We start from the raw sequence: 16072 nt of genomic DNA on the forward strand, positions 1-16072 counted from the left end.
GGGAGTTCCCGTGACCTCTTTGGGTTTGATTATTTGCTAGAACCACTCACAGAATTCAGAGAAGCACTTTACCTACTATTACCAGTTTATTACAAAGGATATTTTAAAGGATACAAATGGACAGCCAGATGAAGACGTAAATAGGACAAGGTCCAGAAGTGCCTCGAGCACAGGAGCTTCTATCCCCATGGAGTTTGTGATGTGCCACCCCCTGTCGCCAACCCGGAAGCTCTGAAGTCCTGCAGTTTGGGTTTTCATGGGGACCTCGTTAAGTGGGCATGATCAATTAAATCATTGATCATTAGTGATTAACTTGACTTCCAGCCCCTCTGCCCTTCCGGAAGGTTGGGGGAGGAGTGGTGGGGTAGGTCTGAAAGTTCCAACCCTCTCGCCACCTGGTTGCCCCTCGCCGGCCTCCACCCTGAGGCTGTCCAGGAGCCCCCAGCCGCCAGTCATCTCATCAGCACCCGTCTGTCACTTCAGAGGTTCCAAGGGTTTGGGGGGTGGGTGGGCAGAGACCAAACACATATTCCTTATTATGTCACAGGAAGCCTTGCTGCTGTTTGTGCTAACGGTAGTAGACTGCAGGGCGGCCGTGGAAGGCATGCGTGTGGAGCGTGGCCGGGCGTGGACTGGGAAGCATTAAGGTTGTTTCCAGTTTACTGCAGTTGAATAGCCAGCATGCTTTTCTTTAAAAAAAAATTAACTATTTATTTTGGAATAATTTTAGATTTACAGAAAGGTTGCAAAGATTGTCAGGGAGTGGCTGTATACCCTTCACCCATCTTCCTCCCGATGTTAATATAACCTTGGTACATTTGTCAAAATTAAGAAATTAACATCGACGTGTTCTTTTATGTGTGGCTTTGTCTTCTTGTGTGATAATCTCTATTGGAAAAAAATCGTAGAGAGGAATTGCCAAGGGATCAAAGGGAACACACAGTTTTATAATAGGGTAGATGTCTCCAAATTGCCCTCCAAGTGGCTGTACCATGTCCGCTTCTACCCACGGTGTATTAGAGTGCCCTTGGCCCACAACTGCGGGCTTTTCATCATTGCACCTGTTTTTGAAAAATACTTGTGTTATAGTAAACAACTGAGGTGTTCTCAAAATGAAATGCTTCCCCTCTTTTTAGCACCCAGCTGGTCTGCCAGCTTTGATGTCCCCATGGAGACAACGCACGGTGCTCCCTTAGACTCTGTGGGTTCTGACGTCTGGAGCGCAGAGGAGCCAGTGCCGACTAAGGAGACAGGCTGGGCTTCTTTTTCCGAGTTCGCATCTTCCCTGAGGTGAGCGTGTGCGCCAGCTCTCTAAAGCTTTCCACACGAGAACCGAGGATGCCGTGGGTGTTGTTGACACTGTCACCTTGATTTTCTTCCAAGTTGAATATAGTGCCTTAAACAAGATTGAACATCAACAGGGGGAGATATTGACACAGCTGTGAGTTACAAGAAAAACAGTCCTCCTCCTCCTCCTTTCATCCAGGATGAACTGGGAAAGGAGTAGATCATAACAAAGTAGGCTGGGGAGATATGGCCAGGAAGTCAGTCAGCACAGTGCTGATGAAGGTGTCAGGACAGGCTTGGGAACGAGGTGAAGCCAAAGAATTCCTGGCAGACACCTCAGTGTGGAATATTGTAGAAGAATGCAGAATATATCTTGAATTTAATAGATAATGTGAACTTGTATTTCGCTTGTAGCTGGTCTAGTGCTGTAAATTAAGGGGTGTGACAGGTATGGCTGTCAATCTTGTTAATTGTAATTCTCAGTAACAGCAACCTATCATTTTGTAGTTTTCCTGAATAATATTGTCAGCATTTGAGTATTAACCATGGATTTCATGTCTTGTTAGACTTACTTTGATTTGATTAACGTTGTTTTATTTCATCTACTGAAAAACAGTCACTGGTAATGGAAAAGATAAGACAAACTGTTATGAACTAGCATTTACCGTTACAGACAAACCAAAGAGGAGGCTTTACAGCACCTCTATCTAACAATAGCAGTGAGCCGTTATTCAGAGGTAAAAGTGAGGTTTATGGAAAATATCTCCTGGATTTGATGAATTATTTCACTGACTCTTCCAGTGCAGGACAATCAAGTTTCCAGCTCTTGCTTTTCTGGTTACTTGAGAATGTTGTTGAAGCGTCTCGCTTCCCTTTACAAGCCCTTGTGCACAGGCCATGTTTTCTCATTAAATATCATTAAGAGGGCCAGGCGCTCTAGGCAGTTTGGCTTGAGGCGATAAGGATTTTTGTAAAAATGGCACTGTAGATACAGTTCATATCGTACAGCGTACACACTGCTGTCCCAGCCCTGGGAGCCTGGGGATTATGTGACCATGAGGGGCTGGGGGCATTTTGAAACTGTCTAGAAACCTCTGAGAAGTCCCTGTGCGACTGCCCTGCTGATTTAGCAGAATATCGGCCCACCCACACTCATCTGCTACTCCAAGCCGCCGTCCATGCTTAGATCTGTGTGTCATTCATTGGAGTCTATAACCAACCGTGTCTCCCCAGTGGAATTGGAACTGATGTTCAAAGGTTTTTTGGGAATAATGATAACTGAGGTCTGTTTCCCACTGCTAACCTCTGAATTTTCTCTCTTCTAAAAGTACAAAAGACTCTTTAAGGAGCAGTTCTCCAGTGGAAATGGAGACCAGCACGGAGCCAGTGGGCCCTCTGGCGCCCAGTGCGGCTGCGCTGGCAGTGCAGCCGGAAGGTGGGTGCAGAGCACCGGGGCCCGGCCTGTGGGCCGCTCCTGTGGTGGTTGTTCGCACTGTAACTTTATGCTGAGTGTTCTAGATCGGAAAAGTTGTCTTTGTCCGCAAAGCAGGTTTTTTAAAAGTTCAGGGGCTCCAAGGACCCAGGAAAATGAGATGGTGGGTCTGATGTGCTCAGGGCTATTGAGGAAAAGAAGTTGTGTATGTTTGCCAGAACCACAGCATGCTGATCCTAGAACAGTAAGGGATCTAAGTTACCAGTCACTCGGTTCCCTCAAGACAGGAAAGGAAACAGGCCCAGAAAGGATGACTGGCCTAGCTTAGAGCACGCAGGGTGAATAAAACCAGAACTAGTCATGTGTGCGCCAAGCCCATCTTGCACCCCGTTCTTTCGTCCCTTGGAGTTTGCTTTCTTGGTGCATATGTGTATGTCTGGGCACATTTCAGGCTCTGTGGTGGTTTATTTTCTTCCCACCTTTGTGAATAGATGAAATGGTCAAGGGTATCCAGTGGCTGTCTTTTTCAAAACATGCACCTGTTCGTTGCATAGGCCCTGAACTATTTTCAACCTGATGAGGGGCGTGGGAGGTGGGGGGAGAGCGCGGAGGTTAGTAAAGGGGGCGAGGAGTGGGCGTGGATAGTATGTGGAGGAAACAGAGAAGTCAGTCCTGAGAAAAGGAAATGAGGGTACAGGTAGAGGGCACAGGAACCAAGGGGCAGGAAATTAATAAACCCAGAAATCAGTATTTTGTAAACATTCTATATAGATGACCTAATTTATCCCTCAGCGGTTCTACAGGTGGCTTCATATACCCCCATTTTGTGGATAAGAAAACTCAGGCGCAGGTTGGGTGCTTTGCCCCGGGCTCTGAGGTTGGTAAGTGGTAAGGTGGTCAGGCTGGGTGACCTTTGTTATAGAACAAAGAAATAATCCACAGGGAACCACAAAAAGGTAACTTTAAAAAAGGAAAAGAATAGGACCCAAGTGTGGGACAAGTGAGAGGAGAAGGATGAATGAGAAGGGTACATGGATAAACCATGAACTGGGTTCTGGTGGGTTGTGGTTGTAGAATACACGACCGCCCGTCTGTCCTGCGCTGGGAACTGGAGAACGTGAGGGGCAGGAGACTTGGCTGGGAGAAAGTTGGGTGTGCGGGTAGCTGGGGAGACGGGGGGGGGACTCACCGGTCCTACGCTGCGGGGAACCCATGCAGCTTCTCTCCTGTGGGCATCGCCAAGAGGCAGCAACAGGCAGATCATGTCACTTTTCTTCTTCTTCAAGCAGTAGAGGTAACGTTGGGTGGCTGGGTCTGCACAGGTGTTCGTGACGTTCAGCTGTGTGTTCTTTTCAGCGCCAGGCAGTGTGGCCATGGAAGCCAGCTCTGATGGAGAGGAGGATGCAGAAAATACAGACAAGGTAACTGAGACAGTGATGAATGGCGGCGTGAAGGAAACTCTGAGCCTCACTGTGGATGCCAAGACAGAAACTGCGGTCTTCAAAAGGTAACCAGGGCTACAGTGTGCTGGCAGCTTCAGGTTGTTGGAGGGGGAGGCGGAGGGGAGAGAGACCGCAGATATTAACAGCTTTAATTTGATTCAAATGTGGGTTCAGACATGAACCTGACCTCTTTCTAATATCTCCGTTAAATTCATTGAATCTTAACAAAGAGATGGAGTTTGGGTCGTTAAGTGTTGGGTCGTTAAGTGTTGCCCCCCCCCCCGCCCCCGTTTTCTTTAAAGATTATTTATTTACTTGTTTATGGCTGCGTTGAGTCTTCATTGAGGCACGCGGGCTCCTCTCTAGTTGTGGCGTGTGGGTTTTCTCTCTCTAGTTGTGACGTGCGGGTTTTCTCTCTCTAGTTGTGGCACGCGGGCTCTGTGGTTTACGGCACGCAGGCTCTAGTTGAGGTGCGCAAGCTCAGTAGTTGTGATACGCGGGCTTAGTTGCCCCGCAACATGTGGGATCTTAGTTCCCTGACCAGGGATTGAATCTGCGTCCCCTGCATTGTAAGGAGGATTCTTTACCACTGGACCACCAGGGAAGTCCCACCCCTCCCGTTTTAATAGTGTTTAGAAGACTGTAGATTCAGAACACTGATGGATTCAAAATACATGCGTATAAAAAACTGACAATCTCTAGCCATGATAGGAATTGCACTGGATACAGGCAGGCTGCAAAGCTTGGACCATCTAAGCCAAAGGTTTGGTACTGTACAGATCATTTTCTCCAGACATAATGCAGCCAGCAGAATTCAGTAGCAAAATGATAGCTTTAAAAAAACATATTTGGAAATTAGCCTCACTTCTAAACTCATGGGCCAACAAGGAATCATAATGAAAATGAAGAACTTAAAACTGAAAGAGTAATGAAAAAGTTCTATCAAAACCTACAGACTGCAACTAAACCAGTGCTTAGAGCTCTGGTCTCCATCTTACACAGACCCTTTGAGATCACGAGAAGTAATGCTTCCCAACTCATGAAGTCAAGCAAAGCATGAAAGAAAAAATAATTGTAGGCTACTTTCATGTGTGGCTCTATATGTAGAACACTTTAAAGTTAAAAGCCAGCAAACCAAATCCAGCAATGTGTTTTTAAGTCATGACCAAGGATGTATCGCATGAATGTAAGGATGTTATAACATTGTAAAGATTATTGAAGGTAATTCACAGATAAAAGGATAAAAACCCTTTGGACCTTCGGTAGATAGACAGAAAAGCATTTGATAAAAATTAAAGTTGTGGCTATTTAGCAACCTAGGAATAGAAAATAGCTACTGATAAAAGTGTCTACTGAAAGTCTACAGCAGACTTTATTCTTAACGGTGAAGCATTATTTTGAAGAAATAGTCCCTTCAAAGACATGACCCAGACAGCGAACCCTGCAGTGACTGCTTCTCTTCAGCACTGTGCTGCTGGTCTTAGCACACGCAGCATAAATAAAAACAGATTTGAAAGAGATAAAATGGTTATTGTTTGTTCGTAGGTTATGATTTTCTACATAAAAAATTCCAGGGCTTCCCTGGTGGCGCAGTGGTTAAGAATCTGCCTGCCAATGCAGGGTACACGGGTTCGAGCCCTAGTCTGGGAAGATCCCACATGCCAGGGAGCAACTAAGCCCGTGAGCCACAACTACTGAGCCTGTGCGTCTGGAGCCTGTGCTCCGCAACAAGAGAAGCCGCGATAGTGAGAGGCCGGTGCACCGCGATGAGGAGTGGCCCCCGCTCGCCGCAACTGGAGAAAGCCCTCGCACAGAAACAAAGACCCAACATAGCCAAAAATAAATATTAAATAAATTAATTAATTAAAAAAAAATTCCAGTGGAATCTATAGGTAAATATTAGAATTATGAGGAAAGTTTAACAAGTTTACTGGATGCACCCACAAATCAATTGCACCTTATAAGCCAACACAAGATGTCTTAGATGTGTCCCTCCCCCTTTTTAAATGAAAAGTTAAACCTTGTCTATAACTAAGACTGAAAAAAACAAAGGCCTAAATAAATAGGGAGATATACCATGTTTGCTAATGGGGCGATATCTTTGGCATTTCTTAACAAATTAATCTGTAAAATGAACGTACTTCTCATCAAAATCCCAATGGAGTTTTTATGAAAGGGAGAAGCAGATTGTGAGATTCCCAGAGAAGACCAAGGGGAGCCAAGAATAGCCAAGGTCATGTTAAAGAGAGTAAAGTGAGGGGCCTTCACTGTATTAGGTAGCAAGACTTACTATTATTGAGGTGATGCGTGTGACCTAGGCACAGAGTTGTACAAACAGACAGACAGACCCCCTACACTTACGTGTTAGGGTGACATAAGCTGGTGAGGAAGGAAGGGACTAATAAATAGTGATTATCCAATGTTGGAGAAAAATAAAATTAAATCTCTCAACATAAGTATGAAAGGCAAAACTACAACTTTCAGAAGACAGCATAAGAGAGTATCTTACAACTTTATGGTAAAGGGTTTCTTAACCATAAAAAAGCCAAACCATAAGGGGAAAGATTAATAAATTTGACTTTATTTAATTTCTAGTATTCCAAAAGACACAATAAAATGAAAAGACAAGCCATAACCAGCAAAGAAACATGCAGTAGCAGGATATAGGAAGAACCTAATATCAAAGGAAGAGACACAATCTAATAACTTTTTTAAGTTGACAAAGGATACAAACAAGCCATTATTGGTGGAGGAAAGCAAGGAGCAGACTGACGGGTCAGCCTCAGCCTCGTGTCAGTGACAGTAATGATTCAGTGCTGTTCCACGCATTTTTGTTTGTTTGTTTGTTTTGGCCGTGCCATGAGGCATGCAGGATCTTAGTTCCCCAAACAGGGATGGAACCCGTGCCCCCTGCAGTGGGAGCGCAGAGTCTTAACCACCTAAACTCCAGGGAAGTCCCTTCATGCGTGTTAATCTATTAATTCCTATCTAAATTGTTACAGAAAATAGAAAAAGTGCAAAAGCTGCCTGGATCTTTTTGTGAGGGAGTGAAATCTTAATTCCAAAACCAGATAAGGATAATTACGGGAAATGATCAGCTTATGTCACTTACAAGCAAACTAAATGGAAACATCCTATATAAAATATTTGCTAACTGAACCTGACAGTATACTAAAAATGATTCATAATGATCAGTCAGAGTTTATCCCTGGACTGCAAGGATGGTTCGGCATCAGGAAGTCTGTCAGTGTAATTCACTGCATATTAATAGAGTGAACGAAAGTCATTTGATGTTTTTGATGAAGCTTTTGAAAAAAGCTATATATGATTAAAAAGCTATATATGATTAAAGCACTGAGCAAAGCAGGAAGAGAAGTGAATTTCCTTAACTTGGTAAAAGCTAAATACCAAAATACTACACCAAAAAGTATACTTAATGAAGAAATTTTAGGTGCATTAACTTTAATGGAAGGAGCAAATAGGGATGCCCATTGTCACTGCCACTGTATAGGCAGTCCTGGGGAGTGTTAAGAAGAAAGGAAGAATAAATAGAGGTATAGGTAAAGATGAGATGGGAAGTGATGAAACTGATTATTTGCAGGTGATAATGATCAACTACAACTAGGTCAGTAGCAGACTTGTAAGATTTCAGCAAAGCTGCCAGTCAAGAGAGCAATTTAAAAAATCAGTAGCCTTTCTCTACATCAGTCGTAAGCAACTAGGTTGTATATATAATAAAAAGGAAAGTGCCAGTCACAAAATACATCCAACTATAAATTATTTAGGAATTATCTTAACCCAGATATCTATAGAGAAAACTCGAAAGTGCTAATAAAAGAAGCCACAGAAGAAGATCTGGACAAGTGAAGGCCATCACAACGAGATGGGACAGCTCAGTGCTGCAGAGACACCCACCATCACCAGATTAATCTGTAAGTTTAGTGCAGTCCCAGTCACAATTTCAGTTGGAATTTTAAGACGCTTGATAAACATATTCTAAAATTCATGTGGAATAAAAAGTTTCCCAAATTGCTTAGAGAGCCATAGAAAGGTTAAATAAGAGACTTACCCTGACAGTACTGGTCATGCTGCAAAGTCAAAATACTTAAAACGGTGTGATATTAGCACACAGATAGTTAAAGGGGCCACTGTGGTGAGAGAGAGCTCAGTCCCAAGGCGGATGGTGTAGCAGGTGGTGGAGGCGGGCTCACTCCAAGGGAACCAGTGAAGCCTGAGCACGAAGGGTGAGAGCACACGTGCAGCGCCTCCTGGGTGCCTGGCGCTGTGCCAGATATTGCTCACGTGTTAACTCATTTCTTTCTTTCAAGGACCCTATAAGATAAGTACCATGGCTATCATCCCGCTTTCCAGATGATGAAAATGAGATACTGGAGTTAAGTGATGTGGCCAGAGTCTCATGGTAGTTAGAAGAAAATGCAGTGTATCCTGACCTGTGGACAGAAAAGGACTTCTTTTTCAAAACAGAACAAAGCAACCTCCAAAAGCATAAACCTCATGCAAAGAATAGAATTGGATTACATCAAATTTAAGAATTTCTGGTTAATACAGTATTGTAGACAAAATTAAGAGGCAGATGGCACATTGAGGGGGGAAAAGCTTACAGCTCTAAATCAGTCAGAAATTAACATTTAATATTCAAACCAGTAAGGAAAAGATGTAGAAAACCCAAATCAGAAAATGGGCAAAAAATATCATTAGGCAGTTTACAGACAAGGAAACCCAAAGGGGCAAAACTAAGAAGAGATACTCAAAACTCATTTATTATCAGATACCTCTTACTAGACTGGCAGGAATTGGAAAGGTGGGAAATGCTGAGTATTGGTGGGCTCGGGGGCTACAGGAACCCTGTCGCCCTGCTGGTGGGCATGCTGGCTGGAAGGAGGATGGCCAGCATTTTCCACTCCTGCGTGTAGAGCCCTGAGAAGTGTCCCAGCGGGTCCAGTGGGGCCCCAGCAGGCAGTGGCAGCGTTGCAGCCGTGTGCACAGAGGCACCGGTCGCTGTGAGAACGCGGTAGAACGGGAGGTGTGCACCGTGGGATGCTGTGCCACAGGCAGCAGGAAAAGACGGCCCTGCAGACTGTGCTGGTACAGAGATAAATTCAGCGGGGTGTGCGGTTCCAGGCCAGTGATGTGTCTCAGAATACACGTGCGAGAATGAAAGTAACGTATTGATCACATCAGGATAGTCGCTTTGGTGGGCAGGGAGTGGAGAATGGGGATCAATTAGGAGGAGTAATGAAATAGACTTCCGTTCACTTTCCTCCTTGTAAATTGCCAGACCCGTCTGAAAGCCACCGAAAAGTCATCCTAAAGTGAGGTTTTTCATAAGCAAATCTGGGACAGGACCCCACACTAAGAATGATGGACTGTCCCAAAGGGAACCTTTAGCTGCCCTTAAAAGCTCAATTTAGTGCCATCTTGGATTGTGTCAAAATGGGAATGCCAGACACAAAATAGGCAGAAGTCTAAATTCCCAGCCCACAGACAGTTGACAGCATTTGCTCCTTGTCTTTCTCTGCAAGAGCAATCTAAGGGGAAAATCATCCTTTCATGTTTCGTTTCCCCAAGCCCTCTCTCTGACCCCTCAGGACCAGTTTTTACCTTTCTGGCCACTGTTCCTGGCTCTCTTTCCCTTCGTGGTTTGTCCTTCTCACGCACTGTCAGAAGACAGCTGCAGAAATGCGTCCTGGCTCAGGCTGCACGGCCTCCTGCTCGCGTGACACCAGCCAGCAAGCTGATGGGGGGCTTGGCCCTGAAGGCAGAAGTCTTTAACTAAAGACTCATTCCTTCAAACAGGTTCATTTGACACCTTCACCGAGTCTGCAGTTTTGCTTATGTGCAGTCGTGGACATATTATTCCCCCAAATACCTCATTTATAGGAGTATTCTGAAACTGTTGTACATTTCTTTTTCTGTTTTGCACACTTGGCTTCAGAGTGTTGAAATCCTACCGGTATGTACAGTGACGTGGGACCATTCTTTACCAGACACCAGCTGCACTACATCGTCCCTCTTTCGACCCCCACTTGTGTGTGACCCTCCCCTTCCGTGGTGTCCCAGTCGTGCCTGTGGTCCCTGTGATCCCCCCCGAGCATGCTCAGCCCCGGGGCTCGGATCCATGGCCGCCATGACTTCCAGAGCCATCTGCATGCGCCCTCCTCCTCCACCCGGTGCTGCCGCGTCGGGCGTCTAATGCTGCGTGTCGTGCTCTTCACTGCAGTGAGGAAGGAAAACTGTCTACCTCTCAAGATGCTGCTTGTAAAGACGCGGAGGAGAGCCTGGAGACGGCAGAGGGGAAGTCTGCAGCCCCCCGGCCCCCCAGCAGCCCAGAGCAGAGGTAACTACCTGCTTCCGGCCGTCCTGCCTAGGCCCTGCTCTGGCTTTGTCTCCTGGGAGCTGGGAGGGAGGTTGGTATGGCGGTGGGGGGTCGTTAACAGTTGTCCTCAGGTGTTCAGTGACTTGCACAGAAGCATTTTCTCAGTTCCGTATGGTAATCAGGGTGACTGAGCTGAGAACGTAGACGTAACAGTTCATCTCCTACTGCAGAAGCTGAAAACTAACTGGTTTTTAGAGATTCAGTAACATCACTGGCTCTTTGAGAAATTATTTGGGCTGGAGGCGTCTCTCATGCTGGCATAACCCCACCCACCCACCCCCCTTTTTTTTTCTTGATGAGGCACCAGGTTGAGGCTGATACTGAGCCCTTCCAGGATTGGGTTCCCTCAGTGCCATAGTCACCCAGCTGCCAGGCACACACGAGCGGCTCCCTAGTGCCCGGTTCCCACAGATGTGTCCATGTGACACCCGGGAGGGCTTTCCTGGAGACCCTTTCATATGTGTGGCTAAATACTGTCAACTCTCAGATGAGTCCCTCTTTGGTTTTGTTTTTGCGAAATATTTATCTTGTCCGGATGAAGTGTGAAGATCCCACCACTAGAGCCAGGGGATTTGAAATGTGACGTTATCTGTCTAGTCACCTTTTGCCTAGACTGAGCCCGTGGTCTGGAGGGACAGGCCCAGCCAGAGCCCCAGCCCCCAAGGGCCACCCTGGGCTGTGTGCAGCCCCGCAGGCAGGGCGAGGGCGGCCTCCTGTTGCTCCAGAGCTTGCGTGGGAAGTTGAGGACTTGCCCTTAGACCACAAGGACGTTCGCTCAGCGCTGCGCAGACTGAACTGTTTTGATTAAATATATCCAACTTTGTATATTCCTTCCATAAGGAATAAAGTAACTTTTAAAGCCATTGCTGAGAAGTACTTTCCCTCTCAGCTGACGCCCCCAAATCTAGGCATTTTAGGGGCAGAGTAACCAGTGGGAACCAGCAGGGGGCACTCTCTGTTCACTGGTCAGTAAATCTGTATGTTCATACTGTAGCAAACCCTGCTTTTGTTTCTCTCATGGAAATTACAGCTGGGATGAGGGGTTTGCTTTTGTAATTAAAAACTTGTGTGTGTGTATAAAACAAATTAATTATAAGAACTACTTGTGCGTGCTGGCTGTAGTGGTGGCTTTGGGAGGAGGAGACGGGATGGTACTCCGGCTGCAGGGGAGCCAGCCCCAGCTGTGCATCTAAGGGTTTGGGCAAGTCACTCTTGTGCCTAGGGTTTGGTATGTTTTTTTCAGAGGTCCTCTGTAGGTGTAATAACCTAAGCAGTCCTTGTCACCTCCCTAGTGTCTCCCTGTAAATTTCCTTTGTATGGAGAGCCGCCTACAAGGTATCTAGCCTGTCCCACTTTGGAGTCGTTGCTCCTGGAGCGTGTTCTTGGTTTCTCTGGCATGAGTGATACAGCCTGCCTGTGGGATCGGCTCCTGGGCTCCGGAGTGCAGAAGTGTTTGCCTCGGGGGACCCACTTGCTCTTCGTGCAGAGAAACATCTGGGATGAGGAGCCCTGCCTCTCCCAATCTGCAGGACTCAGGCAGTGGAGGAAAAAGGTGGGGAGAGCCAGTGGGAGAAGAGGGGCCATCACTTGTCTGCCTGTCCTTCCTCCGTCCAACACATATGAGTGCAGCAGGCACTGGTTTAGGCCTCGTGATAAAACAGTAGCAAAACAGACACCACAGATAATGTACAGGGACATGAAGAGTAAATAAAGCTGGATGAAGGAATAGGAGTCCCACTTTTAGGTAGGGCAGTCGGGCATCTGAGCTGCTGTCTTGGGGACAGAGGTAGGTTTTCTGATGTGTCACATTTGCATTCTAAAAGCAATTTACGGTACTGTTGACGATGAAGATAGCCATTTGGGACTTTCTGTATGCAATCTTACCGAGATCGTTCCTGTCACAGCCAAATATTAATTTTGAGGTTGACAGATGTGCACTATTGCACGTAAAGCTTTTCATTGCCACAAAATTTTATTTTTCAGTATTTATCAAGTATGTACGGTATCTGTGCCAGCAGTGTGCAAACAGGTACCTTGCATACGTTGTATACTCATTTCTTTGGGGGGGTTGTTTTACAGGGGGAGAAAACTGAGGTGAGAGAGGTTAAGACACGGCTTGTAAGTGGCGAAGGCAGGGCATGTGCCCGGTTATGTCTGGTTCCAGAATGCAAGTGCCTGTGTCTGTGATATATTGAGACACCATGGAATGTAGGGAGAGTCTGCTGTGTGAGTGGAGCTGACTTCATGTGTCTCTGTTAGGATTAGCAGGGGTCTGAAGCACTCTGTAAAGTTGGAGTGCCGGTTCAAGAGTACTTGTGCTTCCCAATTTCAGCCCTAAACATCTTTTCCTAAGTCTCGTTCATAAGATGTAGGTCACATTGTAGTTCGGCAGGAAGGTCCTGGGTACCCTGTCACCACTTTGTTCCTTTCGTATCCCCCTCTCCCCCCACCCCCACCCCCTGCAGCGTCACCCCTGATGTTTGCTTCGGGGGAGCACGTTTGTTAAAGTGCACACCTTTGTTCTCAAAGTTGGTCCTTTTACAAACTTTTGTCCCCCCCACCCCACCCCCCAGTAGCAAAATCCTATTTTTATCAAGTGAAATTTTATGTGGATTGCAATGTACAGAACAGAGAAAAAGCTGTTTTGAAGGAGGGATGAGCAAACAGCTCCTGAAGGTTCGGGGACCACTGACCAGTCTGTCCCTGTGCTTCTGAGGGGCTGAGGTGCGGTGGGTCTCACGGAGCCCCCGCTCCTCTGCAGCCCTTGCTACGTGCTTAGTTCGCCGGAGCTGAAGCTTAGAGCAGTTCAGTTAGATTTTCTAGAGCTTTAGGAAAATTCATTTAAGAAGCATTTCATGAAGTAACTGCTGAGTGCAGGCTTTGTGCTAGGCGCTGCGCAGACAATATTCGAATAAACGCTCCCCACCCTCGGGGAGCTACACGGAGTTGGTCTCACCCCGCAGGACTGAGCAGTCGAGCATGCCGGGCGATGCGGCGGTTAACGGCCCCGTATGATGAGCGAGCTCCGCCGCCGCTGCCGCCGCCGCTGCTGCTGCTGCTGACCGGGGACCGCAGGCGCCACCGTGCGGGGTCCGGGGCTGCGTCGGGGGCCCGCCGAGCCACCGCTGCTGCACGCACTCTGCAAGGGATCAGGACCAGCAACCTTTATATTCTAGAGTCTAAGACGTTGTACAGAGAAACCCAGAAGTGTACAAATATTGCACATTGACAAATACCAAGAATTTTTGCGTATGTTTATATTGTATTGTTCTAAATAATGGGTAGCCTGTGAAATAAGATCTTGCCACCCATGTAATAATAGTAGTAATACTATAGTTAAAATGGCTGTAAGAATAGTTTTATAAAAGTGAATACACAGATCTATTGTATTTGAAACATAACTATTTGACAATTATTAGTGTGACCAAAGTATTAGGCAGTTTTCATACATTTTTCACCTTGTACAAAGTTCTGAATTCATTTTTCTTCCAAGTTGGCGAGGAGTTGTAGGATTGAGATGCCCTCTAAGTGTTATTTTGGTTGTTCTAACTTACAAAAGTGATTTTGAATAAGAAATTCTTGGTGTTCTTTTTATAACCAGTTTTTGATTGGTAACTGTTTTCTGTATTGTTTAAAGCGGATCAAAAAATGTAAGTCTATTGGTAGAGATTAAGTATTTATTGCTACAACTTAGTTGATAAATTGATGTTATTGTAAAGCCATATGTTCTGTTAAAGTCTTGTTTGCTTGAACTGATTATCCCTACAGGTGAAACACTAGAATATTTGGAGTGTACATGGCTTGTGGTTTGGGTTTTTTTTGTTTTTGTTTTTTGTTTTGTTTTGGTTGTTCATCTGCCTTTTAACCCATTCACCAAAATTTACCTTGTTAACAAGCAACACCAATGAAAGTTTCAGAGCAATCTGCGTATCTAACATACCTAAATCATATTAGGCAAGTCAGTGGAAAAATGCTCGTGCTGCTAATGGAATTAGAGTGCGTTCATTTTACAGGCTAGTATTTTTAAACTAGAAATCAAAATCTGGCACCTAAGCATGTTAATTGTTTTACTGTACCTTGTGAGGTTTTCACTCGTAAATTCTAAACCAGTGTATTTTTTTTTAAGAACTGGTTTGTGTACATATATAGTGATTATGGATACTAATTCAATGTAATTTATAATTTTCTATGTCAGTATAAAAATACATCACAGCCTTCTCAAACAGCTGAAGCAATATATTGTATATTGCCATATTGTCTGGTGAAAGGGTTAAATTACTTCACCTCCTGCACTTTTAGATGCAAATCAGTTTTTCATTTCTGTAATAGAAAATTATTCACGTATTTTTACATCATTTGTTTTTCCTGACCAGTATTTAAAACCAAAAGGATATTCTGAAAAATGGCCAACGATTTTTTTAGAAATAGCATCCCAAGCAGCGTGCCTAAACATTACATTGCATATGGAAATAAAAAAATCAAATGTCTAATGCCTTATTTCTGATTTACTTTTCCATTGTAAATGGTGTGGAAACCCTTCATGAGGTTTCCCGAGGCAGGCCTAGCCCTCAAGGACAGTGGAGTCGGCCGTGCCCCTGGGACAGACGGCAGGGCTGCTGTGCCTGGCCTTCGCGCGCCTCCTCAGGGACCCTTTCTGTTGGGAGCTCCTCCCAGAAGACACTGCCCTCGGGTGCTTTCCCCAGGACTCTAGCACTGCCAGAGGACAGGGCGCCCTTCGCTTGTCTCAAGGACGCTGACTGATGCGACCCGGACCTCGGGGACTGTGGAAGGACGGCGCGCTCTCGTCTCGCCTGGTAGAGAGCTTTGCGGGCACCGGCCTGGCTCCAGGGGTGCACGCGCTGCCCCTGTACCGTCTGGATTTGCTTGGCTTCTCCATCCCACCCAAGGTAAACATGGTGTCTTATTTCATCCCACCCACTGCTGATGAAAGGGCACTCAGGGTTTCTCCTTGGGGGGGGTGTTTTGTTCTGCTCGACTCGTGTGGCAGGGAGGGGGCACGGGAGGGCAGCACAAAGGCTGTTGGGGGTGGGAGGGTGCCAGCCCCAGGGGCAGGAGCGAGCACAAGCTCACTGAGTTTCTACTTTCATTTCTGTGGGTTGGCCGTACTGAATGCGAGACTAACAGATGTCTACGACACCATACCTGTATTAAAAAACGACAACAAAATAAAGCCTGATTCTTTGTTTCTAGAAGTCTTCTCTTGTACCTTGCTTGGGCTTTAATAACTAGACAGGGTGTGGGGCCTTACGAGAGAAGCACCATTGGTGTTTGACGGGTCGGGCTTCCTGACACCAGCTCTCGTGCTGCGTGCACCAGATCCTGCGCCGGGGAGACTGAGCAGCTGCGCCCAGGGAAGAGCCTGCTGTCCGCGGGCTCGGGGGCTTGTCCTGCCCAGATGGCGGGAGCAGCCAGAGCCCACCGCGCAGGGGCTCCGTGTACTTTGCTCAGGGGATCTGCTGCGAGCTCGTGCTGTGTCTGTCCTCCGTGTACAAC

At 46.2% G+C, this 16072-nt stretch overlaps 1 protein-coding gene across 29 annotated transcripts in view; it reads left to right on the top strand.

The window, feature by feature from the left end:
* Positions 1-15771, top strand: part of PPP6R3 (protein phosphatase 6 regulatory subunit 3) — a 129071-nt gene extending 113300 nt beyond the window's left edge. For 16 of the 29 annotated variants that reach the window (XM_082476444.1, XM_082476445.1, XM_082476446.1 and 13 more), the window contains 6 exons: positions 1137-1290; positions 2616-2722; positions 4076-4226; positions 10118-10135; positions 10403-10519; positions 11171-11421. In XM_082476444.1, coding sequence (XP_082332570.1) covers positions 1137-1290; positions 2616-2722; positions 4076-4226; positions 10118-10135; positions 10403-10519; positions 11171-11366 — 743 coding nt within the window. In that variant the 3' untranslated portion in view covers positions 11367-11421. Of the gene's footprint in view, positions 1-1136; positions 1291-2615; positions 2723-4075; positions 4227-8489; positions 8673-10117; positions 10136-10402; positions 10520-11170; positions 11422-13521; positions 15049-15261 lie in introns of those variants that run through there. The other 13 variants (XM_082476431.1, XM_082476457.1, XM_082476432.1 and 10 more) reach the window with 5 other exon arrangements.
* Positions 15772-16072: the final 301 nt, after the last annotated feature.

This window comes from Balaenoptera physalus (genome assembly GCF_965194825.1).
Source record: "Balaenoptera physalus genome assembly, chromosome: 10".
Taxonomy (NCBI): domain Eukaryota; kingdom Metazoa; phylum Chordata; class Mammalia; order Artiodactyla; family Balaenopteridae; genus Balaenoptera; species Balaenoptera physalus.